Genomic DNA, 26,749 nt, shown 5'->3' on the forward strand with positions numbered 1-26,749 from the left:
TTTTTACTGGCGCTGATATAACCTAAATGTGTTGCAAGCGCCGTAAAACCCTTAAAAACAAACAAACATTTTCTGACTAAGAGTCATAGAGGAGCCAACCAGTCCTGTCCTTTGCTTTCCTTTTCAGGGTTGAGCACTCGAAAAGTGTCAAATCCTTGATGTTATCCATCCAGCATTTTCGTTGTTTCCCTCTTTTCCTGCTTTCTTGTAAGGTTCCTTGCAGAACTGTTCTCTGTGAGGCTTTCTTTTTCCTTGAAAATCATCTCTCTTATGTACTCTTCTAGTGTTTAGTTTTGAATATATTCTACTTTATAAGCATTTGAATGCATCCTTCATAGCGGGATATGTTAGTTATGCCTGGATGGGACTTTAGGTAATGTCAAAATAGGCACATGGATTGCTTGTGAAATATTCAGATCGGAAGATCCTGGGTTCGAGTCCCAAGTGGCGCATAGTTGAGTGCTTAAAAAAGGCTCTTTACTTACATTCTCTCACCGTATTCAGGTGTAAAATGAGTACCTGGCCGTTAACAGCGTTGTAACTGTCAGAAAAAAAAAAGTGTAACATCGCCTAACAGGTGTCGTATCTCATCCTATATGTTAAGGACTGCTGTTAGCCAAACACCCCTAGTTAAGTGCTTTGAGTGTGTTGTCTAGCAGTATGACACTCGTCTTTGGATTGGAAGGTACTGGGTTTGAGCCCTGAATGGTGTATAGTTGAGTCCTTGAAAAAGGCTCTTTACTCACATTTTCTCACCGTACTCATGTGTAAAATGAGTACCTGATTGTTAACAGTGTTTGTCAGGAAAATTTTTAAGTAGACCTGCCTACTTGAAATTGGAAAAATTTTCGTTATTTTCAGTGTAATAATACAGTAGATATTATAAACTTTAAAAACTATCAATTTGTGGTTAATGCATTAAGTTAATGCTTTAAACACCTTTATAAACTAACTGTGGCAACAAATCTTCGTTTTCAAGGCGTTTATTGAATTAAAGATCTATATATAATTGTTCAATTAAGACTTGAAAATTTGTAGTTCTCCGAAATTTTCGTAGTAGTAGGCAGGTCTGTTGTAACATCGCCTAACAGGCGTCATGTCTTGTGCTCTTTGTTAGCCAGGGACATCTTGTAATGCACTTTATGCACATTTTTTTTTTAATTTAAAAATTAGAGCTTTTATATAGCGCAATATCCACTAAATGTGCTCAAAGTGCTTTACAAAGGGTCCATGACCAACAGCAACACGTAACGTGTAGAACGAGACATGACGCCTGATAGGCGATATTAAAATTTTTCCGACAGATACAACACTGTTGACACCTGAGTACGGTGAGAGAATGTGAGTAAAGAGTTTAGTGGATATTGCGCCGTATTTAAAAAATCTCAAGTTTCTGTTCCATTTGAATCACTTTCCTTTGTCTTACTTTTTGTTTGGTGCTTTAACTTCAGATTTACAAAAGTTTACCTTAGTATCTCCCTTTTCTCACTTGTGCTGACATAATCTAAAAGTTTAGCAAGCGCCATAAAACCCCCAAAATTGAACAAAACTGGATTTCTGTTTAAAATTTTGTCTTTCATGAATCAAGTGATGTTTTGCATGTTTTGATTTTTTAAAAATATATCGATTCTATTGTTGATATAAAATGGTTTTAATATTTTTAATGATTGTAGGAAAAAGAAAAGCTAGATTAAAATATATACATAGTGGCCTGTTCCAAAATTGTAAAAATTGTTTTTTGTTTTTTTTTAACTGGACCATTTATAATATAAGCGAGGGGGAAGGGGGTGGCCCTTGCACGTTTCAGGATTATGCTTTTTTGACCAGAATGATTAGAAATAGCTCTAAATCTAGATTTTATTATAAAATAACCAAACACATACTGCTGTTCTGGGTCATGACGGTATTTGGCCGCTATGTATTTTATAAATTTTTTAAAAAGTAAACATTAACTGCAATTCACACACGCATTAAATTGATATTATTCAAGTGCCTTGTTTTTCTTACAATCTTTTTTCTATTTCAGTATGTCCATTGATATGACTACATTATCTATGCACCTATTTCATTGTTTAATCATTATTAAACTACTATAAAAACTTTGAAGCGATACTCCACCACATACGATGTAAATGAATGTTGCACACCTTTCAAGACATGGGTTTGCTTTTTTTTTCATCTTTTTTTCTTTGTTTTTTTTTTGTTTTTTGTTTGTGTTTTGGAATCAATAGTATGCAATACACAATTTACAGACAATTGGTTTACAGTTGAAATGTAATTTTTAAACAAGTAGCTAATATTAACAGTTATTTGTGGACTAAATTTTCTTTTCAGACTGTTGTGTTCTTAGATCATTAATTGATAAGACGTATTATTCCAAACAGTAAAGAACATTTATTAAACAACATAACATAAGATACATGTGTACAGGATGAAGGTTGGATACAGAATGACTCTCAACAAGGTAGCCAACGATACTACATTAGATGGACGATACTTGAATCCAATAACTTTCATTCACAACACAGACCAAGCAAATTGCCTAATATATGCTACATTTTACCTGACACTTAAACTCTTACAATATCCACTTTTGCCTCAAAATCAAGTACCGTACTCCTGGGTGGGGTTCCTGACCTCCCATAGTGGGCAGGGAGGTACTTGCGGTGTCTTCTATCCCCCTGTATCTGTTTTCCAATTGCTTTCTGTCTTTGTCTTGGAGTGAGATTACTTGGTTTTGTCCTGACCTTGGCCGGAATCTTTGGCTCAGAGGGAAACAGTCGAATGTATAGTTATAGTTTTGGGAGATGATATTTTTTTCCTTGTAAATCATCTCTCTGTTACGTACTGTTGTTATTTTCATTTTCAACATATGATTTGTAACCATTTGAGTGTATTCCTCTTAGTCAGGACCTGTACTTGTGTCTGAATGAGACTTTTAGGTGATCTCAAACTAAGTACACTGATAGTGTACTCTTGGAATCTACATCTGTTTCCTATTTGAACAAATTCCCCTTTGTCTTACCTTTTCTTGGTTGCTTTTTAATTGTAAATCTAGAACTTTTTACTATCCCATTTTCTTCCTTTTTACTGGCGCTGATATGACCTTGATGTGTTGCAAGCGCCGTAAAACCCTTAAAAACAAACAAAAACAAAGTACCGTACTCATTCACAACTTGGTCTCGTGAGGGATGGAGTATTTTACTACTATTTTAACTAAACTCATAAAGTCAGGGTCAAAGTATTCAATTGTTGTCTCCCTTCTGCTCATTCACCACTTTCAAGGCTTCTTGAAGTTGGCACATCAATACCAGATTATTATTAAATATATGAAATGTTCAACCATCGTCTTTAAATTTTAGGGTGCATAATTATAGATCATAACTTCCCCTTTATACCAAAATATACGTGGTTTCAATGATATGGCAATGCAATAAATTCCTTCTTTCCTTTTTTATAATGGCTATGTTTTATGTATACGATATATCATTTCACCAAAAAGCAGTGTTCAATGGTAAATATTGTGATTGTGATCTATACTGCATATCTTGGATTTTATATTTCTATTATCTTAAATAATATCCAGCTATCCACTAGAAGTTTTTGAATGTACTTTTTATACATGGAATTAGACTGACCAAGTATTAAACACATGACTGTGTTCAAATTATTCAATATGATTTAATAAAGATGTTTTCATTAATATTAAATTTTACCTTCGCCTTCAAAATATTTTTTGTAGTAATCACTAAGGGGTGAGAATTTTTTCGAAGCGGGTCGGAGAGATTACACTTGCTCACACCTATCCTCCTACATATATGACCCATCGTCTCAAACTTGGTGGGGATCCTGACCTCCCATAGCGGGCAGGGAGGTACACAATGTGTCTTCTTTCCCCTTATATCTGTTTTCCAACATGCTTTCTGTCTTTGTCTTGGAATGAGATTCCTTAGTTTTTTTCCTGGCCCTGGTCGGAGTCCTGGCTGGGAGGGAAACAGTCAAATGCATAGTTATTGTTTTGGGAGATGATATTTTTTTCCTTGTAAATCATCTCTCTGTTATGTATTAGTATATTTGTTATTTTTAATGTATAATGTAAGCATTTGAGTGTGTTCCTCTTTGTTGGAATTTGTTCTTGTGTCCGGATGAGACTTATAGGTGATCTCAAACTAAGTACATTGGTGATATGCTCTTGGAATCTACATCTGATCCCTAATTGTTCCCAGTTCCCCTATGTCTTACTTTCTCTTGGATGCTTCAATTGTAATTCTAGAACTTTTTACTATCCCATTTTCTTCCTTTTTACTGGCGCTGATATAACCTAAATGTGTTGCAAGCGCCGTAAAACCCTTAAAAACAAACAAACAAACAAACATCGTCTCAAAACGGTATTATGTCGGATGAACTAGGTGATAGAAATGGACTTTATAACCTCAAATATAAAACTTCGGCTTAATTTCTATTCGTTATGATGGAGAATAAATACAATATCTTACACTGAGCAAAACTAGAAGACAGTATTTCTTATCATTTTGATTCTATATTCACTCTTTGGTGCCCGATTCAACCCGACATAATACCGTTTTGAGACGGCTGGTCACATATGTTTTCCGATATCACGCTGGTTAATCTTCATGTTATGTACTAGAATGAAATCCCTGGTTTGTTCTCCCTCACCCGGATTGGAGACGTAAATTGTTGGTATGTTGGGAAGATTATTTTTTCTTTGTAAACCACCCCTCCCTGGTATATACTATTTTAAGTTTTAGTTATTGATATATATTATATATATCTCGACAGCATTCGAATGTGTTACTTCCGGGTGGGGTTCCTGACCTCCCATAGTGGGCAGGGGGGTACATACTTTGTCTTCTATCCCCTTATATCTGTTTTCCAACATGCTTTCTGTCTTTGTCTTGGAATGAGATTATTTGGTTTTGTCCTGGCCCTGGCCGGAGTCCTAGCTGGGAGGGAAACAGTCAAATGCATCGTTATTGTTTTGGGAGATGATATTTTTTCCCTTGTAAATCATCTCTCTGTTATGTATTATTATATTTGTTATTTTGAATGTATAATGTGAGCATTTGAGTGTATTCCTCTTTGTTGGATTTTGTGTTTGTGTCCGGATAAGACTTAGAGGTGATCTCAAACTATTGGTGGTATGCTCTTGGAATCTACATCTGATCCCTATTTGTTCCCAGTTCCCCTATGTCTTACTTTTTCTTGGGTGCTTTAATTGTAATTCTAGAACTTTTCACTATCCCATTTTCTTCCTTTTTACTGGCGCTGATATAACCTAAGTGTGTTGTAAGCGCCGCATAACCCTTAAAAACAAACAATGTTTTTGTGGACCAATTTTCAAATTCGTTAATTTCCCATGCTTATTGCGTCCACATCGTGAGTACATATTCTTGCTGATAATTGATATTATTGGAATACAAATTCATTCGAACCCATTTGCTCAGGGACACATTGCAATAAAGATGTATACATGCATTGGGTGATTCTTTGAAAAACAGTATAAATTTAATGATTAAGAGATCTGTGGCCATGTTTAAAAACTAGAGCGTCGCTTTTCATGAAATTTATACTAATTTCGACCAATGCAATATGTCTATTTTAAGAAAATATAAGTCAATATCACTAAATTATAATTATGAATTTTGCAAAATTTGACATTGAATGCACTAGCAACACTTTAAATGTAGGTTGAGATATGACGCCTGTATGACTGATTTCAACATTTTTATCAATCCTCTGGCTTTTTCAATAAGGATGACGTCATGAGCCATTCGAATGGATTTTTCCTTCCTGAAATAAACCAAATCTTGTCAAATTTACGTCGATATAAGAGGTCTCACGTATTTCTCAAGTTATACAAGAGGAAAAACTGGGACTTAGACTTAGATACATTCAGGATGTTGACATATTTGAGATGCATTGTAGTATTTGTTGAAAATCGTGGTGTGATTGAGGATGGATGAAATTCCCACAGAGTTTGAGAAGGTTGTTTGTCTGAGCCAAATCTTTCTGATGGTTTCAGACTAGCCCCCCAGTTCCAGTTTCTGTTGCTTTGGAGTCAACTTCTGATCTCTGTTGAGCTTGTTCCTTTTGTCAAACAATTTTCTCAGAATATTTTGACTAGTCTATTCGGCCTAACATTCTTTTTACTGACTATGAAATGACCTAACATTGTTGCAAGTGCCTTAAAATCAAAACAAACAACTTTTTAGCGGAGGGCCTTTGCTTGTGTCTGATAAGATGCATGGATTTATAGCACCTAAATAAATAAATAGAATATTCCCTTTATCCACTCCAAGGGGAATTCTTTCTCTATGTTCTATCCCGAAAAAAAAACATAACCCCGATTCAGAGGCAGGCAGCTCCCCAAAGTAAACAATAGCAGCTACTTTTTATTTTTTTATTTATTTTGAAAATTAGTTACTGACTTCAGGGTTCGAATAGGGTACAACCTAGCCTATTCAAAATGGACATCTCGCCCACATAGGGACCCGAATCTACCGCCATTCCCTGTTTAAACTACTTTGGCCTTTTGACTTCATTTCTTCTTGAATGCTTTTTACCGCATCGAAAATAATATAGTTTATTATGTGGCACGGCGGCATGGTGTATGCTTCTAACCCAGATGATGCAGAGTTCTACCCTCTCCTTTGCGCTTTGTGACTTTGAACAAGTCATCTTGCACAAATCTGATTCTACACAACGTAATATCAGACTGAGACGATGGGCAACAATTGATGTGTACTTATTCGAAAGTCTTATAACCAAACGAAATTATGGACTTGTTTCAACATTGTTTTAATGGCCAACATTTTGCGTTGGTTCGAGAGAATTTCCATTACAATGATTAGACCATGACAATTTGGGTTAGCAGACCTGCAAATAAGTAAACATCGGTCACCGTTATGATGGATTTAATTTTAACACAAAAGAAAACACAACTTTAAATGTATGTAACTTATTTATTACAATCTGGTTAAATACAGATACGCGTTTCTTTGAATATGATAATGTAAAATATGGGAATGAGAAACTAAGCAAAGTCCGAATTAATTATTTAAAGATTGGTTTCAAAATCAGCATATCAAAACTAAGTATCGAATTTCCATAAAAGGTAGATATACGAAATCAAACATAAACAGAAGAATCATGCTTCAGTCCGCTTAAGTGGGCAAACATTGATTCCATTTTATGAGATATTTATATTATCCAAATCTAAAGCAGAATGATTGGTCAGAATATCAAAATAAATATTCAAACGACGAAGAAAACGTGTTGGCATCTTTGTATTTCGGAATTAGGGTAAAATGTGTCCCAACACTAAATAAAGGTTGCAAAACACTCGTCTAACGAAGGGAATTTTATATATTCTTAATTAGTGCAGACGAGAATTTTTAGCTGTAATAGAGAACCTGGGTCTTTTTAATTTGACAGGAAGTACTTTGCGATAGACCAGGGTTATATCATAAGAGTAGCAAACAAATAGTTAATATTATTTTCTTCACGCTGCGGAAACTGCTCCTTGGCAAACTGATTTTTTGGGAGGGTTTTTTTTTCTTGTAATTTTCTTTCTTGTTTGTCTGGCGCCATTTCATACACACTTGTTCGGATCTTTATCTTGCACCGGTGCCTGCTCCCTAGTTTCTCAAGTTGACATTATCCAAAATATAAAAGTGGAGCTACTCTTTGTCCTCGTTCTCTCGTGTTCAATGTATGTGTTGTTTGATGCAAGTGGGGGTTCACAGCATAAAAACGCCTACCCTTGTGAAGAATTTAGGAATAAAGATTGTCCCAACTATCGGGAACCTCTGTGGTGTAATGGTAGCACGTCTGACGGTAATCAGGAGGTCTGAGGTTCGATCTCCAGTCGAGGCAGACTTGTTTTTGGGATGGTTTTTTTCTTGGGTTTTTCTTTCGTGCTTTTTATGGCGCCGTTTCATTCACACTTGTTCAGAGCTTTATGGCTCTGAAGGAATACTATGGATAGTATGCAGATGACGTCACTCAGGCCTTTGTTATTGTTTTTGCCATCCGCGTTTGTGAGTTGTTCTCACTAAACTGTGTTAACCAGACTATAAAAGTTCATGGTTACACAGAGTTTGTGTGTTGGTCCCTTATACTTCCGGATGGCAATGTTGTGAACTCCTTGGCCTAGCGCATTCTATCTATATAAATATTAATCGCCGCCTCAAAGTGTTGTGTTTTTTTTTTAAATTACGGCCGTCCGCACGACATCGTTAGATGCCGTCACCTTAGTATATAGAGAATCCATCAAAAAAACGTCTGATGTTTATTATACATATATATATATATATATATATATATATATATATATATATATATATATATATATATATATATATTATATATATATATGTAGCATTAAACCCCGCCCATTCTCGATTCTTCAACCAGTTATGATTTCACTCATGATGATATTTAATCATGAGATTTTGTTTGATTGGTTTCTTGAATTTGCCACTTTTTGAGGTCGAACATTTGTTGCGATTAACCGAAGTTTGTTGAAATTAACCAGTGACTTTTATATCGAATTAATTCCGTTTCTTGCGAAATGTTGCGATTACCCGATTACCCGGAGTGGACTGTAATTAAAAGGGTCATTAGTTAAATTGGCCTGGGATTTAAATAAAACGTTGCTCTTGAATATAGTCTTTATACATTGTAAAAAAAAAAACAAATTAAAATTTAAAATGTACATATATGGATTTCTAATTATATGTTGCCCATCGTTTCATGTCGGTATTATGTCACGGTGAATCAGATTCAGAAAATTGTTTTAAAGTGATAACGGGTAGAAGAATTACAAAATTTAAGATTTCAGTCACTTGAGAACATACATTCATTCTTCTCAATATGAAAGTTAAATACAAATAAATTTTAATCTTTAAGACATACGAGTCGATTTTCAATATCTTTTTTTTATCCGGATCCTATACGGGATTGAGATGGTTGGTCACATAATATCACTCTTATCGTAAACATCTAGTGTTAACTCGTGATCACAGCCAGCTAGGGTTGGGCCACGGCATCCTCAACCCCCATTGCCTAGGTTCTTTTGCCGCTATCAGGTTTGAAAAGTATATTATGGTGTGAACTATCTATACTTAACAGATTAAAATTGTCCCTGATTTTGGAAAAAACATCAAAATACACAGAAAATTTCATATGATGTCCAAAGACGCCGAAGCAGCTAATTTCAGCTTTGATTTTAAGTCCGATTAAATATTTTTAGGTAGATGTAAACGATTGTAATGAGCACTTTTTGGGGTATTTATGATGTAACAATTATTTTTTTTAATCTGTTCAAGTCCAATTTCTAATTTCATTGAGAGAATTAGTGCGAGGTCCTTTTTACATGCCTCTCAATGCAATTTTGGTTAAAGATCACATATCACTAAAGTTACAGTTTTCTGTAATATTGAATAAAATTTGACTGAAAATGTATACAAATCAACTAGTTACGCCCATGAAAAAAGTCCAAAAACAAACAAGAAATCTTTTGTCCTTAGAAAAAGCAATTCCACATATAGTTTCCCGTCCTATCGGAGATGAGTGGGCGTCATGACGGGAGATCCCTAAAGGAGGTCTTTTTCAGAATTTATCTTCCATTCGAATCTCTTGGTTCAACATCTCTTCCATATCTGTAGCTACTGGCTTGTCTTTATATGTTTTCCCCGTGATTTTCTCCCAAAAAGATGGCTTGGTCTGTACTTTTGTATCGTACTGTGAAGATTCTCTAAGTCGTGCTGATTTTTGACCTTCCTCACTTTCGCTAACAGAAGCCCGCTGAGCTTTCTCTTTCCGCTGTTGGCGCCTCCTGTAGATTATGTAGAAAAATGTGATCACAATTAGCGGAAGTGGCGTCATTATAGCGGAAGCCGCGGGCGCCACCACGGCCAGTTGATTGTCGGGTGGTGGAAACGAGAAGAAAACTATCATGAAGGCGATCCCTGTGTTCTGCAAAACAGAAAATAGAACAGCGTTAGAAAAGGAGGAAAACTCTATACTGATGCTTACATATCAAGATACGACAAGTTAACATTTGTTTTGGGGTGTTTTTCCCCTTTTTCTGTTTGTTTGTTTTTTTAAATAATTTTATTCTTTGTTTTTCGGGGTGGGGGGTTACAATTAGATGCCATATCTTTAAATGAGAGACTTTTTTTTCTTTTTAAATCATCTCATATTATCCCATATTATGTAATTGATTGTATGTTTTATTTTGTATTTTATGGGTATGAACAATGACCTATATACCCATTTCAACGGCAACTTTTTTGACATGTTCCCAATACCTTCATGTTAACAATTCCTCCCCCGATGGTGAACTTTACAAAATGAAGCAAAAAAAAAAAAACAGAAAGTTTTTGCTTGAGACCAATCATGGCGAAGATGTTAAAAATTGGCATAGATTCCAACGGCCAAGAGGGACAGGACAATGACGATGAGGAATGCTTTACATTTTATACATTCAAACCACTTCTCATTGGTACCTTCCAAAATCTTTAAAGACTGATATTTTTATAGAGCTTTATTCCACGCATTCACTTTGCTCAATGCGCTTGCACTGTGATATTAATTGTTCATTTCATAAAGCACAACTCGCATGTTGGGTCATTTGTGTACTAACACTTACAATGCTGTCCACTCCATAAAGGAATTTACCCATCCACACTTATGAATCCATATGATTTCGATGTATCGCAAGCACCGTAAAAACCCATCAAAACAATCAATGATATGTGACCCACTTACTCAAAACGGTGTTATGTCGAGGTGACTAATAATTTCCCTAAGTGACATGAATTAAAATTTCACATTTCTCGTAATTTTAGCTTTTAAAGTCCTTATAAATACCAGGTTCACACCGACACAGACCGTTTTGAAATGATTGATCACACGCATGTAATACATTATGGAATACATTGACCTGTATCCCAGTTTCAATGGCAATCGTTTTGACGTGTTCCCAAGACCTGCACGTCAACAAGGCAATTCCTCCCCCCATGGCGAATCCCACATATGGCAGCAAACAGCCAGCAAGTATTTGCATGGGACCAATCATGGCGAAGATGAAAAAATTGGCGTAGATTCCAACGGCCAACAGGAACAGGACGATGACGATGAGGAATGGTTTGAGGATCTTGGATATGATTTTAGCGAATTTTGGAAGCTGAAAGAAGAAAGGAAGATATGAACGCATACAAAAATTAGCTTTTATATAGAGCAATAACCACTAAATGTGCTCAAAGCGCTTTACAAGGGGTCTCTGGCCAACAACAACAATTAACATTTAGGACGGGACATGACGCCTGTTAGGCGATGTCACAATGTTTTTCTGACAGAGGCAACGCTGTTAACGGCCAGGTACTCTTTTTACACCTGAGTACGGTGAGAGAATGTGAGTAAAGAGTCTACTCCAAGGACTCAACTATGCGCCGTGCGAGGCTCGAACCCAGGACCTTCCGATCTGAAAGCGAGTGTCATACGACTAGACCACATAGCCACACAATAAACGCATACAATAAAGATCACCATGAAAAGTCACCATGCCTACACAAACATTATGAATGAATCACATGTTTCCGAGTCCAGCTTTGTAACCAAATTATGTATATAGGCGTCAATTAAACAATATTATGGTTGCAGTTTCTAATGGTAATGCACTGCTACTATGTAATGATCATCTATATAGGCGACAAATTCCTCGAAGCATTCATGTGTATTGTAGCGAGCCCGCCAGGAAGCTTCGTCACACACGCAACGCTCAGCTAGATGCTCTGTGGTCTCGGGCTCAGGTGGAAAGTCCCCACTGAGGAAGCATCGCTGCCGTAAGGCAGGTTCTCGACCGAAGTCGATTCACCGCCACCCAATGCCTCCTCTTGTTGAGCACGGCGGGATTTACAAGCGACCGACCATCCCCCTGATCGTAACCCCAAAGTGTATGGCCCTCTGTACAGAAGCCTACAAACTCCGGCTTCGGACAGCCATATAATACAAGCCGTTTACCCACCGTTACACTTTTTTTTTAATTGAGCTTTTATATAGAGCAATATCCACTAAACGTGTTCAAAGTGCTTTACAAGGGGTCCCTGGTCAAAAACAACATTTAACATGCAGGACAGGACATGACGCCTTTTAGGCGATATGACATTTTTTTTTCGGACAGAGACAACACTGTTAACGGCCAGATACTCATTTTACACCTGAGTACGGTGAGTAAAGAGCCTTTTCCAAGGGCTCAACTATGCGCCGAGCGAGGCTCGAACCCAGCACCTTCCGATCCGAAAGCGAGTGTCAAACCACTAGACCACATAGCCGCACACAAAAGACCTTTAAATACCCTAACTTTCACAGACGAAAGTATAATATACTAGTGAGAAAACAAGCAAAAGAAAAGATCAAATTGATGCATTGATATTTTATGCACACAACGCCTTATAAAAGATCAAGTTGATGCCTTAATAATGTTTCACCCCAGATTTGTTTATCAGAAGCATTATTTTTTAAAACGAGAAAAACACATCTCATTTATCATAATACGTACCTCAAGGCAAGGAGTTCTCTATCAATTGCATTCTTGAATGCATTTGTTGTTTCAACATTTTAAATTTATGTATTCCTTTTTTTTGTTTTTTGTTTTGTTTTGTTGTTGTTTTTTAAAATCAAGTGCATTCCATTTCTTGACTGTATGTTGGATAAATTATAAGTTCTGTCAAATATTGATAGAACATCTGGTCATAAATTAAATCTCGAAGTTATCACCCCGTGTGAATGTAACCAAAGATAAATCTTAATGTTGTTAATGATCTATGTTTTTACTAAAAGTTCTTAATGTTATAAAACTTAAAATATCATTCTGAGCATTTTAATTCTAAATTTAAAATTTAGCTTTTATATAGCGCAATATCCACTAAACGTGCTCAGAGCGCTTTACAAGGGGTCCCTGGCCAACAACAACAATTAACATGTAGGACGGGATATGACGCCTGTTAGGCGATATTACATTTTTTTTTTCGTAAAGAGACAACGCTGTTAATGGCCAAGTACTCGTTTTACACATGAGTACGGCGAGCGAATGTGAGTAAAGAGTCTATTCCAAGGACTCAACAATCCGCCGAACGAAGCTCGAACCCAGGACCGTCCTGCCGAAAGCGAGTGTCATACCACTAGACTATATAGCCGGATATGGCAACTATTTCATACCGACGGAATACCAGATCCCAATCTATAGGCTTCAATAGTCGTGACGTCACTTCCCTCGTAATGACGCACAGTAACTTAGTAACTGGTTCTAAACTATCGGAACAAAGGCGAACGCCTTTATGAAATACTTCTCCGACGAGCATAAAAGTGTATCCAGAGGAAAAAATAACATTATAAATCTGATCATATTTTTACTTTTATACACTCTGATCACATGACATGTGAAAAATTCTAGCCAGCATGAAGAATAAAAAGTACCGATTTTCTTTGTTTAGAACCAAGCTGCTGGTTGCTGGGCGTGATATCAGTCTATTGAATACAATTGCCTTACTTCCCACGAAAGATTGTAAGATGGTTTCTGTGTGAATGGGGCCCCGATAGCTCATTTGGTAGAGCACTCGCTTCACACGCCAGGGGATTTTTTTTCTGACACCTCTGTCCACTCAGCAGTAATTAGGAAGCTGGTTCTATTAAATCTGGTGGAAAGTACTTTGCGTTGGAATATTGTCAAAGTGTAGTAAGGAATTGCTATTGTCCGTTTCACGCTATAGACAGAATGCACTAGGCTAAGAAGCTCACAACATTTTGCCATCCGGAAGTATAACGGATCGACACATAAAGATATGTGTAACCTTGAACATTTATAGTCTGGTTAATACAGTTTAGTGAGAATTACTCATAAACGCGGATGGCAAAAAAAAAAACAATAACAAAGACCCGAGTGACGTCAACTTCGAACTATCTATAGCCTAATAGCTCTGAGGGACTACTTTTGTTGAATGTGAATCCTACCTTGCGTTTAAGAATAATGCCAACAAATACGGGCAACAATACAATCGCCAGAGTTTCCAGAATTTTCGGATATGGCACGTGAAGGGCTGTGGTGTCGTCGTGAAAATTGTTTCCCAGAGTAAAAAGCCACATTGGAATGAGACCTGGGAAGAGTTATATTTAAATCATGGTCATCATTATCATCAGCCTCATCATCATCATCATCATCATCATCATCATCATCATCATCATCATCATCATCATCATCACCACCACCACCACCACTACTACTACCATCATCATCATCATCATCATCATCATCATCATCTTCATCATCATCATCATCATAATAATAATAATAATAATAATACTAATAATAATAATGATGATGACGATGATGATGATGATGATGATGATGATAATAATAATAGTAATAATAATAAGAATAATGATGATGATGATAATAACAAGAAGAAATATAATATTAATAATAATAATAATAATAATAATAATAATAATAATAATAATAATAATAATAATAATAATAATAATAATAATAATAATAATAATAACGATGTCAACGACAACAAACGATTAATTACTTCGATTTTCAATTTCTTACCAAGAGCTGCAACAGAACTAATGGTCGTCATAGTAACAGACAATGTGACGTCACCCCCAAGCAAATAACACCAGAAGTTGCTTGCCCCGCCCCCAGGCACGATACCACACGTGAAAATTCCCAATGAAATAGCAGCAGAAGGTTGAGGAACTGCCTTCGCTATAAGATACGCAATCTGACAAAGAAGCAGTAATATACGAATATATACATACATTTGCTTTTCCAAAATAAGGGGAAAAAATGAGCTTTTATATAGGGCAATATACACTAACCGTGCTCAACGCGCTTTACAAGGGGGTCCCAGGCCAACAGCAACACTTAACATGTAAGACGGGACATGACGCCTGTTAGGCGATATTGGGATTTATATTTTTTTTTGGGGACAGATATAACGCTGTTAACGGCCAGGTACTCATTTTACACCGGAGTACGGTGAGAAAATGTGAGTAAAGGGCCTTTTCCAAGGACTCAACTGTGCGCCGAGCGAGGCTCGAACCCAGGTCCTTCCGATCCGAAAGCACCCACTCTCCCCATTGTTTTGTTAGACAGAAAAGTTACTAATACAGCTTCTGGATATCAGTCCCGCCGTGGATGAGTAAACTGAACGTCTATATGGGCCATTATAACTTTAATTTGGCACATGTTTTGTCCAGCTGTCTGGTTACTGGTTATTACTTCTCGCTAAAGTACAGTATCTCTATCGGGCTATAAATTACCAAAAAAAAATTAAGTTTACTCATAGTTTTGAGTATTTGAACGATTTATATAACTAGGTCTAAATGATCAATTACATTTGAGATTTTTACCGACTAGACACGGCCTGACATGGAAACGCATCGTCTTCTATTAACTCACTCAACCCTAACACCGACTATATCCGTAGTTTACCCAGGTTACTTTTACTCCATGTCTATTTATTACATTTTTATGAGACAAATTATAGGCGTAGTATCAAAGCTAATGTTTTTAGTCTTTGCGTGTTAATGATAGTTGAATAAAACTATCTACGTACATGCTCATTTTTATTAATACATTTTTTTTTCTAATTTCGAAAAGTAGCAAAATCTCTAGGAGTGAGTTATAATGTGCGGCAATGTGGTCTAGTAGTATGACACTCGCTTTCGGATCGGAAGGTCCTGGGTTCGAGCCTCGCTCTCGGCGCATAGTTGAGTCCTTGGAAAAGGCTCTTTACTCACATTCTCTCACCGTACTCAGGTCTTAAATGAGTACCTGGCCGTTAACAGCGTTGTCTTTGTCCGAAAAATTGTATCGCCGAACAGGCGCCATGTCCCGTCCTACATGTCAAATAATGCTGTTGACCAGGGACCCCTTGTAAAGCGCTTTGAGCACATTTATTAGTGGATATTGCACTATATAATGCTCAATTATTTATTAAATTCCTACTGAAATTCCAGAAGCAGAGCTGCCTACTTGGAAGTGTCCAAGTGAAGAAAAAAAAAAGAAAAATTCACTCTAAATAGCTTTAGAATTAAAAGATTTGCTATCAACATGGTCCAAAAATGCTCCAAAGTCCTGAATATAGATAGTATGCAGATGACGTCACTCAGGCCTTTGTTATTGTTTTTGCCATCCGCGTTTGTGAGTTGTTCTCACTAAACTGTATTAACCAGACTATAAAAGTTCATGGTTACACAGAGTTTGTGTGTTGGTCCATTATACTTCCGGATGGCAATGTTGTGAACTCCTGGCCAAGCGCATTCTATCTATAGATAGTATGCAGATGACGTCACTCAGGCCTTTGTTATTGTTTTTGCCATCCGCGTGTGTGAGTTGTTCTCACTAAACTGTATTAACCAGACTATAAAAGTTCATGGTTACACAGACTTTGTGTGTTGGTCCGTTATACTTCCGGATGGCAATGTTGTGAACTCCTTGGCCAAGCGCATTCTATCTATAGGTTCTAAGGAGCTAAACTTTCCTTTCCAACAAAATTTATTGAGTCAATGAGACCTATGCAGCTCTGTAGCTGGAGCTAAACAGTAGTACCAAGGCAGGTCTGCAGCAGAAGTTTCCGTCGAAGTATTTCAATCCCGGGTGAAATAAAGTTAAATGATTTATCAACTTTGGAACGTATAGGATTCTGTATATTTATTTGTTTCTCGTCCCATGTAGAAGTCGCTCTGTGTTATTCGATATTAATCTCAAAAGCCCAGGTTAGTTCGCGGTTGTTGTTTTTTCTCTCAGAGGGACGAGGATATAGTGGTGGTGGTGTTGCGGGAGGCGACCCCCGGGGGGGGGGGGGGGGGAGGGAGGAGGTTAAATTGAAAGATTTTAGGCTATTTAGGTCATTGCCCTTTACCAACACATTATATTATCAAGGTATGTTATTTTATAAAGGCGACATCTCGCATAGGCATGGCATATCAAATCTCTCTCATGATGATGATGATTATTATTATTATTATTATTATTATTATTATTATTATTATTATTATTATTATTATTATTATTATTATTATTATTATTTATTATATTATTATTATTATTATTATTATTATTATTATTATTATTATTATTATTATTATTATTATTATTATTATTATTAATATTATTATTATTATTATTTTATTATTATTATTAATTATTATTATTATTATAATTATTATTTTGTTTTGATTTTATATTATTATTAATAATTAATTATTATTATTATTATTATTATTATTTTATTATTAATGTTTTTATCATTATTATTATTATTATTATTATTATTATTATTATTATATTATTATGAGTAGTAGTAGTAGTAGTAGTAGTAGTAGTAGTAGTAGTAGTAGTAGTAGTAGTAGTAGTAGTAGTAGTGGTAGCTGTAGTAATAGTAGTGGTAGTAGTAGTATTAGTAGTAGTAGTAGTAGTAGAAGTAGTAGTAGTAGTAGTAGTAGTAGTAGTAGTAGTAGTAGTAGTATAGTAGTAGTAGTAGTAGTAGTAGTATAGTAGTAGTAGTAGTAGTAGTAGTAGTAGTATATAGTAGTAGTAGTACTAGTAGTAGTAGTCTTCTTATCATCATTATTATTATTATTATTATTATTATTATTATTATTATTATTATTATTATTATTATTATTATTATTATTATTATTATTATTATTATTATTATTATTATTATTATTTATTATTATTATTATTATTACATTATTATTATTATTATTTTTATTATTATATTATTATTATTATTATTATTATTATTATTATTATTATAACAATATATTTCTGTACCGGTAAATTCCCATTTAAAAGTGCTCTGCAGAATTACAGGCAAATCTAAAAATTATAGATTGATTTACAGATGGAACGAAAATGACGTCTCTCAGCTCTTTGTAATTATTTTTAACCAACCATTTTTATGAGCGGTTCTCACTAAATTGCATTAAAATCAGATTATAAACTTTTAAGATTACACATTGTTTTGTTTGTTGGCACGTGATATCCGTTTGTCCGATGATATGAGTTTCTTAACTAACGTATAGTATCAATACGAGTACCTTGCAAACATTTTATAAATTAAGGGTAATTTTATCACCAGTTGACTCAGATGATTATTTATAAAGAGGAATAGCATATTGTAGGATAAGTGCATTTTTGACATCACACTAAACATCAAACATTTGTCAGATGAGTCGCTATGCATTCGGATGGCAGAATATAGACCAGTTTTGAAAAATAATTACTTTTAGTAACATCACGTGGCGTAATCCAAAACTCTCTAAACAAAAGGCGGTGGGCGCACTAACTGGCCAGATATTCTTAAGTGTTCGGAGTTTGACATAAAATAGGCGAGAAGTGAGCACACCTTTACTTTCTTTTATTATTATTATTATTATTATTATTATTATTATTATTATTATTATTATTATTATTATTATTATTATTATCATTATTATTATTATCATTATTATTATTATTATTATTATTATTATTATTCATATTATTATTATTATTATTATTATTATTATTATTATTATTATTATTATTATTATTATTATTATTATTATTATTTATTATTATTATTATTTACATTATCTTTATGGATGTTATTGTTTGTTTGTTTTTTGTCTGATCTATTTGCAAATATTGTGAGCTGAAATTAACAAAAGGTCTTTCGCCTGATCATACACATAATAGTCACTGTGAACAATAATGAAACACAATGAACACAATCAAAATAGACCAAATTTAAACGCGAACATCGCTAAGATTGTTATTGGTGGGAAGAAAAATAATCGTCAATGCATTCAGTTTGTTACAAACATTGGTGATTGTCAGTCTCATGAAATTTTAATAGATTGTTGAAAGTGTTTTAATGATCAAGTCGTTTTATTTTGAGAAAAAATTGATATTTGACATCATTTTATAATTTGGTAAGTCTTATTTATCTATGATCCAAATTGCAGTTTTCAGAGAAAATGTAAGATTATATTTTTTAAATTGTATTTGTGACCAAATGGTTGAGTCGTAAGATTGCTTTATTTATGCTTTATTTGTGGTTACAAAACATCGTCGTTGTAGCTAGTTCTATTTGAGATACTTTCTCTATTTTTTTTAAAACACTGACTTCATAACACAGAGTACATTATATTTCGACAGGCTAGAGCAACCATTGTTTTGTTGTTTTTTTTTTTTTTTGTTTTTGTTTTTGGTTATTTTTTTCTTTTCGGTTTTGATTTATTTAAAATATGGCAATAAAAAAAAAGCGATCACTACTGACTAATATTTCCATTAATTACGCCCTTACGGCGACGGTACGGTAATTTTCCATTTACGTTCAAGGGACACTTCGGGAGAAATGCCAAATTCTATGCCCACACCACTTACATTACAAACAGTTGGGTGAAAGCGCACTTAAGTCCCAATCGTTACAACTAACAAAAGAAGGCAGGACTTCCATAGTTTCACAGAACTTTTATTATATCATTGGTCTTTTAGCGATTGTAGACATTAACGTAGTTGCAATGCCCAATAGATATTACTATTTAAGATTAGATTCATTTTTTCAAATGGTGAGATTTCTAATTTAAAAAACAATTTGCTGAGTCGGTTGTCGTTTACGACACCACCCGACGCCATTATAATATAGTGTTTCCCATCAGTTTCGATATTGCAAGTGATGGCAGCAGCCTCTTATGGTTCACACTATTATGTTATGACGATCGACCCAATCAGCAAAGTCCGGTCCGCATTCGTGCACCGTCGCGAACCCGCCGGGTAGCATCGTCACAACACACCTTTCGACAAGATGCTCTGCCGTCTCGGGTTCTTGCCCACAGCGTGGACATATTGGACAGGAAGTTAGACCCCACCGATGTAACGCACTTGCCGTTAGGCAGCTCCTCGACCGAAGCCGATTCGCAGCTACCCAGTGTCTCCTCTTACCGGTATCAAAGCCTGGCAACTTCTCACAAGCTTAGAGGAGTGTAGGTTCCCGCCCCCACGAGGGATTGAATTTGTCAAGTGATGGCAAACATTGTTTCACCAGGTTATAGTATCTTTGGTTAGCCTCCCCCCCCCCCCCCCCCCCCCCCCCCCCCACCCCCCACGATAAAAAAAGGGGGACGGGGGTCTCCACCGATAATAAAACATCTTCTTTTTTGGCGTGCTGTGAAACTACGGAAGTCGTTCCCACAAAGTATTGTACATAACATTAATGTTAACTCAAGTCCACAATTTCATTCAGACTTGTAATGTGTACACGTAGGTTCTGGGTCTTCTTAATCGATAAAATATATAATAAAGTTTAGTCCAAAATAGAACTTTAGCCCACTCAATGGATGGGATTTGGTTTTGAACGTTTTTGGTCGGGTTTTAAAAATTTTTATTTTAACGGTCCCCTGCACTCGGTCCACAGATTGATGTAGGCGACTTGTTGTTTTTGTTTTTTTTGTTTGTTTGTTTTTTTTTTTTTTCTCCTGGCAGTGAATACATTGCTGGGTCTGGTAAAGTTGACAGAAAGTACTATGCTATAGCCTGTTGTGCTATCTAAAGGCCTATTACTGCCCCATTGAGACTCTGGAAAGCGAGGATAAACTCCGACCCCTTAGTACTACTTCTGTCTATCAAGCAGTAATTGGGTAGCGGGTTCAATCGGGTCTGGTGAGGATTACTTTGCGATGGATTGGCGTCTCATCCAGGTGGTAGCAAACAAATATATAGTATGCGCTTTGGATAAGTTTACAGCATCATTTCCATCCGGAAGTATAACGGACCAACACAAAACTATGTGTAACCATGAACTTTTATAGTCTGGTTAATACAGTTTAGTGAGAAGTACTCATAAACGTGGATGGCAAAAAACAATAACAAAAACCTATTATAGTTGTCGGTTTAACGCTATAAAAATGGAGCACGGCTTGTGATTCTAGGATTACTTTCATTATGGTGATAAGTCATTATTTCCCCGCAAAATAAAAGCGACATGTCTTCCCGAAGCACAAATCCTTATAATAGGCCATATTTGATTTAACACACTGATGTCTGTTGTCCTATCTCAACTTGCATCGGTTAAACTTAAAATTCCGTTTTTAACAAAAACAAACAAAAAACAAAACAAAACTAGAGCATTTGTATAGAGCAAAATCCACTAAACGTGCTAAAATCGCTTTACAAGGAATCCCTAGTCATCATCAACAGTTATCGTGTAGGACGAGACATGAAGCCAGTTAGGCGATATTACGATTTTTGCAAACTTGGACAACGCTGCTAACGGCAATGTACTCGTTTTACACCAGTGTACGTTGAATGTGAGTAAAGAGCAATTTCCAAGGATTCAACTATACGCCTCGAACCCTGAACCTTCCGATCCAAATGCAAAAGTCATACTAGACCAAATAGTTAAGCATTGGGTTCACTCCGATATTAAACCGTTTTGAGAGCATCTGTCACAAATACATATGTATTATTTTTTATTGAAATAGATCTCGGATAGCTGATTGGTAAAGCATGGTGCAGCTATGTGGTCTAGTGGTATGACTCTCGCCTTCGGATCGGAAGGTCTAGGATTCGAGACATGCGGCGCATAGCTGAGTCCTTGAAAAATTCTCTTCACTCACATTCTCTCACCGTACTCGGGTGTAAAATGAGTACCTGGCCGTTAACAGCGTTGTCTCTATGGGGGGGAAAATGTAATATCGCCTACCAAGCGTCATAATGTCTCGTCCTGCATGTTAAGTGTTGCTGTTGGTTAGGGTCCTTTGTAAAGCGCTTTATAAATACTGTTGTTTTGGGTTGTTTTATTCGCCCCAGAATGAAAAGGACTGGTTTCGATTTTTGTGCGGTAGATATTTTTTCTTCTTACCTGTCCATGTAACAATATGTCGGAAAGTACTGTATGATAGACTAGCGTCCAATCAAAAGGAAAACGTATACTATTGCCCATGTAATGTTACAGTAACAGGAATGAACTCTTGTCTCCAGGAGCTTTGTGACTCTGGAGAATTTAATTTTATATTTTTTGGTTAGCATTAGACTGTATCCATCTCGGACAGGATCTGATTCTTTTATTTGGATGGGACTTTCAGGTAGTGTCATACTGGTCATAAAAATTTTAAAGCGAGATTTTATATAGAACAAAATCAACCAAATGTGTTCTAGGCGCTTTAAAGCAAGTCCCACACCTATAAAGCGTGACTTGTAGAACAAAGCTTGACGCATGTGAGGCGCAATTACATTTTTCCCCTGAGGAGACGACACTGTTACGAGTCATTTTTTCAGTTTATACTCGAATATGTTGAGAATATTTAAGTTATTAAAATTGAGCTTTATATAGCGCAATATCCACTAAATGTGCTCAAAACGCTTTACAAGGGGTCCCTGGTCAACAGCAACATTTAAAATGTAGGACGGGACATGACGCCTGTTAGGCGATATTACAATGTTTCGGACAAAGACAACGCTGTTAACGCCAGGTACTCATTTTACACCTGAGTACGGTGAGAGAATGCGAGTAAAGAGCTTTTTCCAAGGACTCAACTATGCGCCGAGCGCGAGGCTCAAACCCAGGACCTTCAGATCCGAAAGCGAGTGCCATACCACTAGATCACTAGCCGCATAGTTAAGATCCTTTTTCAAGGACTGCGCCGCCAACAGCGGGGGCTGGAACCCGGGATGTACAGGTCAACAGCTGTAATATCAATATAACACAGTCATAGATTGGTTTTGAAATGTATACTCGGTTCTCTTTCTTTAATATTTTCTTTGGTGTTTGTAAGCGAAGACAAGCCATAGATCTAATAATCTTGAATATTGACTCTCATAAGACCTTCCTTTAACTTGGTGCTGAAATTACTGCACGCGCCGTAAAAAAAAAAAAAACATAACGAAAAAAATCTAATAAACCTTAACCTTCACTTACCATATTTTATTTTTCAGATACAACCTACTCATTTCAACGGATAATTAAAGACCAAAAAAAATGTACGCACTAGTGGACCCAAAATCATTTTGGCCCCAGATCCCCTCCATGTCAACTCTACCAACCAATCAGATTTACATGACGCCAGTTCCGGTTACTCCAACATATCTAATTGGTGGAGCACCCACCCAGGTTTTATCCATGACAACAAACCAAACGCATGCAACAGCTCTTGCAGCTACGACTCCTGCCCAGACACCTGCCACTCCAATGTACTACAGTTTCCAACCCAACTGGAGCCATCACCATCAAAAGCAGCCTTATGTATCATCAATGACGCCTTCAACACGCCAAAGAATGCCATCTGACGACGTCTTCATCGTGGATAACCCGATATCCCATACGCCCGCAACATCCTTGCTCATTCCTTCCAAAAACAAAAATTGTACAATCCGGCCCAGACGCAGACAAAGAATGGTCGGCGCTACTGACGAGGATGACGTCATAAGCATGGAATCCATCTCGGCTCCTACCGTGAAACGCCGAGAGAGGCCAAGATCAATCTCGTGTACTACAAGTTCCGATTCATCCGGTAGCGAATTTTCACCTCAAAGATCTAGTGGTTCTTCATGTACTCGCCAATCATCAATATCCCCAAAGAGCGTGACAACAAACAATGGCAACCATGAAAGCATGAACCAATCCACCTCATCTGAGTCTCACAAAGAAGCAACTTCAATCGAAATTAATGATTATTCCTTATTCAATATTTTCTCAGCTTCACTCTACTCGGCATTGAATCGAGATCCACCCGAACCCTATTCATCTTCCAAGGACCCGGAAAACAACGTTGTGATTCCTTTGAAAACATCAAGCCCCATACCGGATGAAAAGAAAGGGTCCAATCAAATCCAGATGGTTTCACAGATTGACAACGTAAAGACAAAACGAAACAAGACGATGAAACACGACTCACTGCACCAATGCAATGACAATTCAGAACACACCGGTGATGAGGGCACTCAAGAAGATGGAAATGGAAACCGAAGACAAAAATTTCTTCGTGCATTGGAGGAGGAGAGAGAGCGTCAACGGTGTCTTGTTCTTCCAAGGCATGCGCCCAAAATGACTTGCAAATTCTGTAAAAACAATGGAGAAAGTGCCGAGGTTTACAGTAAACACCGGCTTCATTATAAAGAGAAAACCGTGTGTCCTTTGCTACGAATGTATGTTTGTCGATTGTGTAACAGTACGGGGGATTTTGCTCACACCATACGTCATTGCCCGTTCAACTCTCGCTTTGATAAGGTTGCATGGAAAGCTACATTCCTTTGAGAAATATGCTCAACGCTTTCATGGATCAAAAATTTATAGTCTACTTATAGCAAGTCAACCAAAACATCATGATTCATAGGCTGGATAAAATGTTCAGAACAAATTCATTTAACGTGTTTCCTGTTGAAACGAAAGGTATGAGCTAAGGCTTCAGGTGACATTTGTCTAGAGGTTGATCAAGAGAACTGAAGGCAATGCTAGGAAAATCATGTTGTTGCCAGGAACAGGCCGACAGAGGCTTTAATTCTGTTTACACATTAAGCGTAATGATTTGAGATGTGTAAGAGTTTGTTACATGAGACGCTCGCGTTTGTTTTTTTGTTTGTTTGGTTTTTTTTTTATCAGTTGTCAGAAAAAGGGACTTACAGGTTTTAGTGACTGGGTAATAATAATAATAATAATAATACACATTTATATAGCGCTCATTCTCGTGTAAAACACAAGCTCTGGGCACTTTACAATATAAATATCAATTTTAAGTGAAAAAAATAAAAAAAAATAAAATAATAATAACAATAACAATTCATAGCCAGATCAAGGATTCATATAGAGTCAAGAAAAACAAATACAGTAAAAATGTGTCTTGAGATTCTTTTTAAAAGTAGGTAAAGACTTGCACTCCCTCAGACCACGTGGTAGTTCATTCCAAATCTTGGGGCCGAAACAAGCAAACGATCTATCACCAAATTTTGTTCTTGATCTTTTTTCCGAAATTTTCGTTTGGTCATTACATGATCTTAAAGTGTAATTTTCAAATTTACACATGACCACGTGATCTGTGAGATATGCCGGTGCTATACCAGCCAAACACTTATAAACAAGACACGCTGCTTTGTAATATGTGCGCTTTTCAATGGGCAACCAGTGGAGAGAGGCCAACAAAGGGGTTGCATGATCAAATTTTTTTTTGCCAAAAACTAATCTTGCTGCACTGTTTTGCAGTAGTTGCAATTGTTTAATAGAAGCCTGAGGCAAGTTGACAAGCAGCGAGTTACAATAGTCTAGTTTCGAAAAAATGAGGGAAACAACCAATGTTTTACATGTTCCAATTGCAATATACTGACGGATTGAACTGATTTTCTTCAATTGAAAGTATAAAGATTTACAGAGAGCAGAAATGTGAGCTGACATTTTCATTTCTGAATCAAAATAGACACCCAAATTTTTCACAGTCTTTGAAACCTTGATCTTTTCACCCCCAATCAACACCTCAAGACCATCATTCACCTTCAACTGCCCTCTATTTCCCACAATCATCACTTCTGTTTTTGACTCATTCATTTTCAACTTGTTTGCATCCATCCACTCCTTCACATCCGTCACACATTCTTCCACACGTTTCACAATATTTTCGAGATTTTTAGTTTTATCAGTAGCATAAAGTTGCGTATCATCTGCATAGAGATGATAGCGCAGCCCATGACCAGTGATGACATTAGATAATGGAGAAGTATACAAAACAAAAAGAATTGGACCCAAAACAGAGCCTTGAGGAACACCAAAAGACAATGTATGTTGACGAGAAAGTTTATCTAAAATCATAACCTGTTGCTTTCTGCCATCTAAATAAGATTCAAACCACTGCAAGACAGTCCCAGACAAGCCAAAGGTTATATTAAGTCGTTTAATGAGAATACCGTGATCAATAGTATCAAACGCCGCCGAAAGGTCTAACAATGTCAGAAGAGAAACAGAACCTTTATCTAAAACATCAAGCAAATCACTCGCAACACAGCACAGAGCAGTTTCTGTGCTATGGTAAGAACGATAAGCTGACTGATCGTGTAATCGTGTTGGAAAATTTATCATCGTGTTTTCTATCCCTATAATCGTTCTACCGAGAAGGAAACATTCACAAGGAATTTCTAAGAAAGTAAGGGAGAGAATTGGTGATTCTTTTTCAATATTCTTGTCACTTAAGTATATCTAAATGGTATGTTTTCTTTAATTTATTGATGCCGTGTTGCAATGATCTGAGTGGATTCTTTTGGTAAGGGATGCCAGGATAAGACTTGGTGGTTTCAGTCAATTTATTCTGCTGAACTGCTCTTGGGGTCATATTATGTCCCCATTAGACTGTCATTGTTAATTTCTTAGTTGCTTATAAGCGCAGATAAACTCTAGATCTTTTGACTGCCGGATTGTCTTTCATTGACTGCCACTAAAATGAGTGCCGAAATAGCATTTTAGTTTACAATTTTGATCATTACATTGTTTATTCTTCCAATTCTCTTTGTGTGTGTGTGTGTGTGTGTGTGTGTGTGTGTGTGTGTGTGTGTGTGCAACAGGGCAAGTTACGATATGGGATACAATTAATTCATATCTTACTATTCCTGGTCTGCAGACCTCCAGCTCCATCCGACTTTCTCTAAAAGATATGGCGATCTTAACGCAGTCGTGATTATATTACT

The 26,749-nt window shown here is 36.4% G+C and overlaps 2 protein-coding genes across 2 annotated transcripts; one reads left to right on the plus strand and one right to left on the minus strand.

Annotated features, from left to right (window-relative positions):
- Positions 1 to 8,904: 8,904 nt before the first annotated feature.
- On the minus strand, positions 8,905 to 22,874 carry LOC144976498 (P3 protein-like). The gene is made up of 5 exons (XM_078920787.1): positions 22,737 to 22,874; positions 14,639 to 14,813; positions 14,038 to 14,180; positions 10,970 to 11,212; positions 8,905 to 9,999 (listed from the first exon to the last, which is right to left on the minus strand). Exons 1-5 carry the CDS (start codon positions 22,872 to 22,874, stop codon positions 9,634 to 9,636), a joined length of 1,065 nt encoding a protein of 354 aa, XP_078776913.1. The 3' UTR covers positions 8,905 to 9,633.
- LOC144976920 (uncharacterized) lies at positions 18,874 to 24,743 on the plus strand. Its single transcript, XM_078921524.1, has 2 exons — positions 18,874 to 19,017; positions 23,021 to 24,743. Exon 2 carries the CDS (start codon positions 23,064 to 23,066, stop codon positions 24,336 to 24,338), a length of 1,275 nt encoding a protein of 424 aa, XP_078777650.1. The 5' UTR covers positions 18,874 to 19,017; positions 23,021 to 23,063; the 3' UTR covers positions 24,339 to 24,743.
- The last annotated feature ends 2,006 nt before the right edge of the window (positions 24,744 to 26,749 follow it).

Source organism: Berghia stephanieae, chromosome 7 (genome assembly GCF_034508935.2).
Source record: "Berghia stephanieae isolate SIO BIC M18660-M18661 chromosome 7, UCSD_Bste_1.3, whole genome shotgun sequence".
NCBI classification, from domain to species: Eukaryota; Metazoa; Mollusca; class Gastropoda; order Nudibranchia; family Aeolidiidae; genus Berghia; species Berghia stephanieae.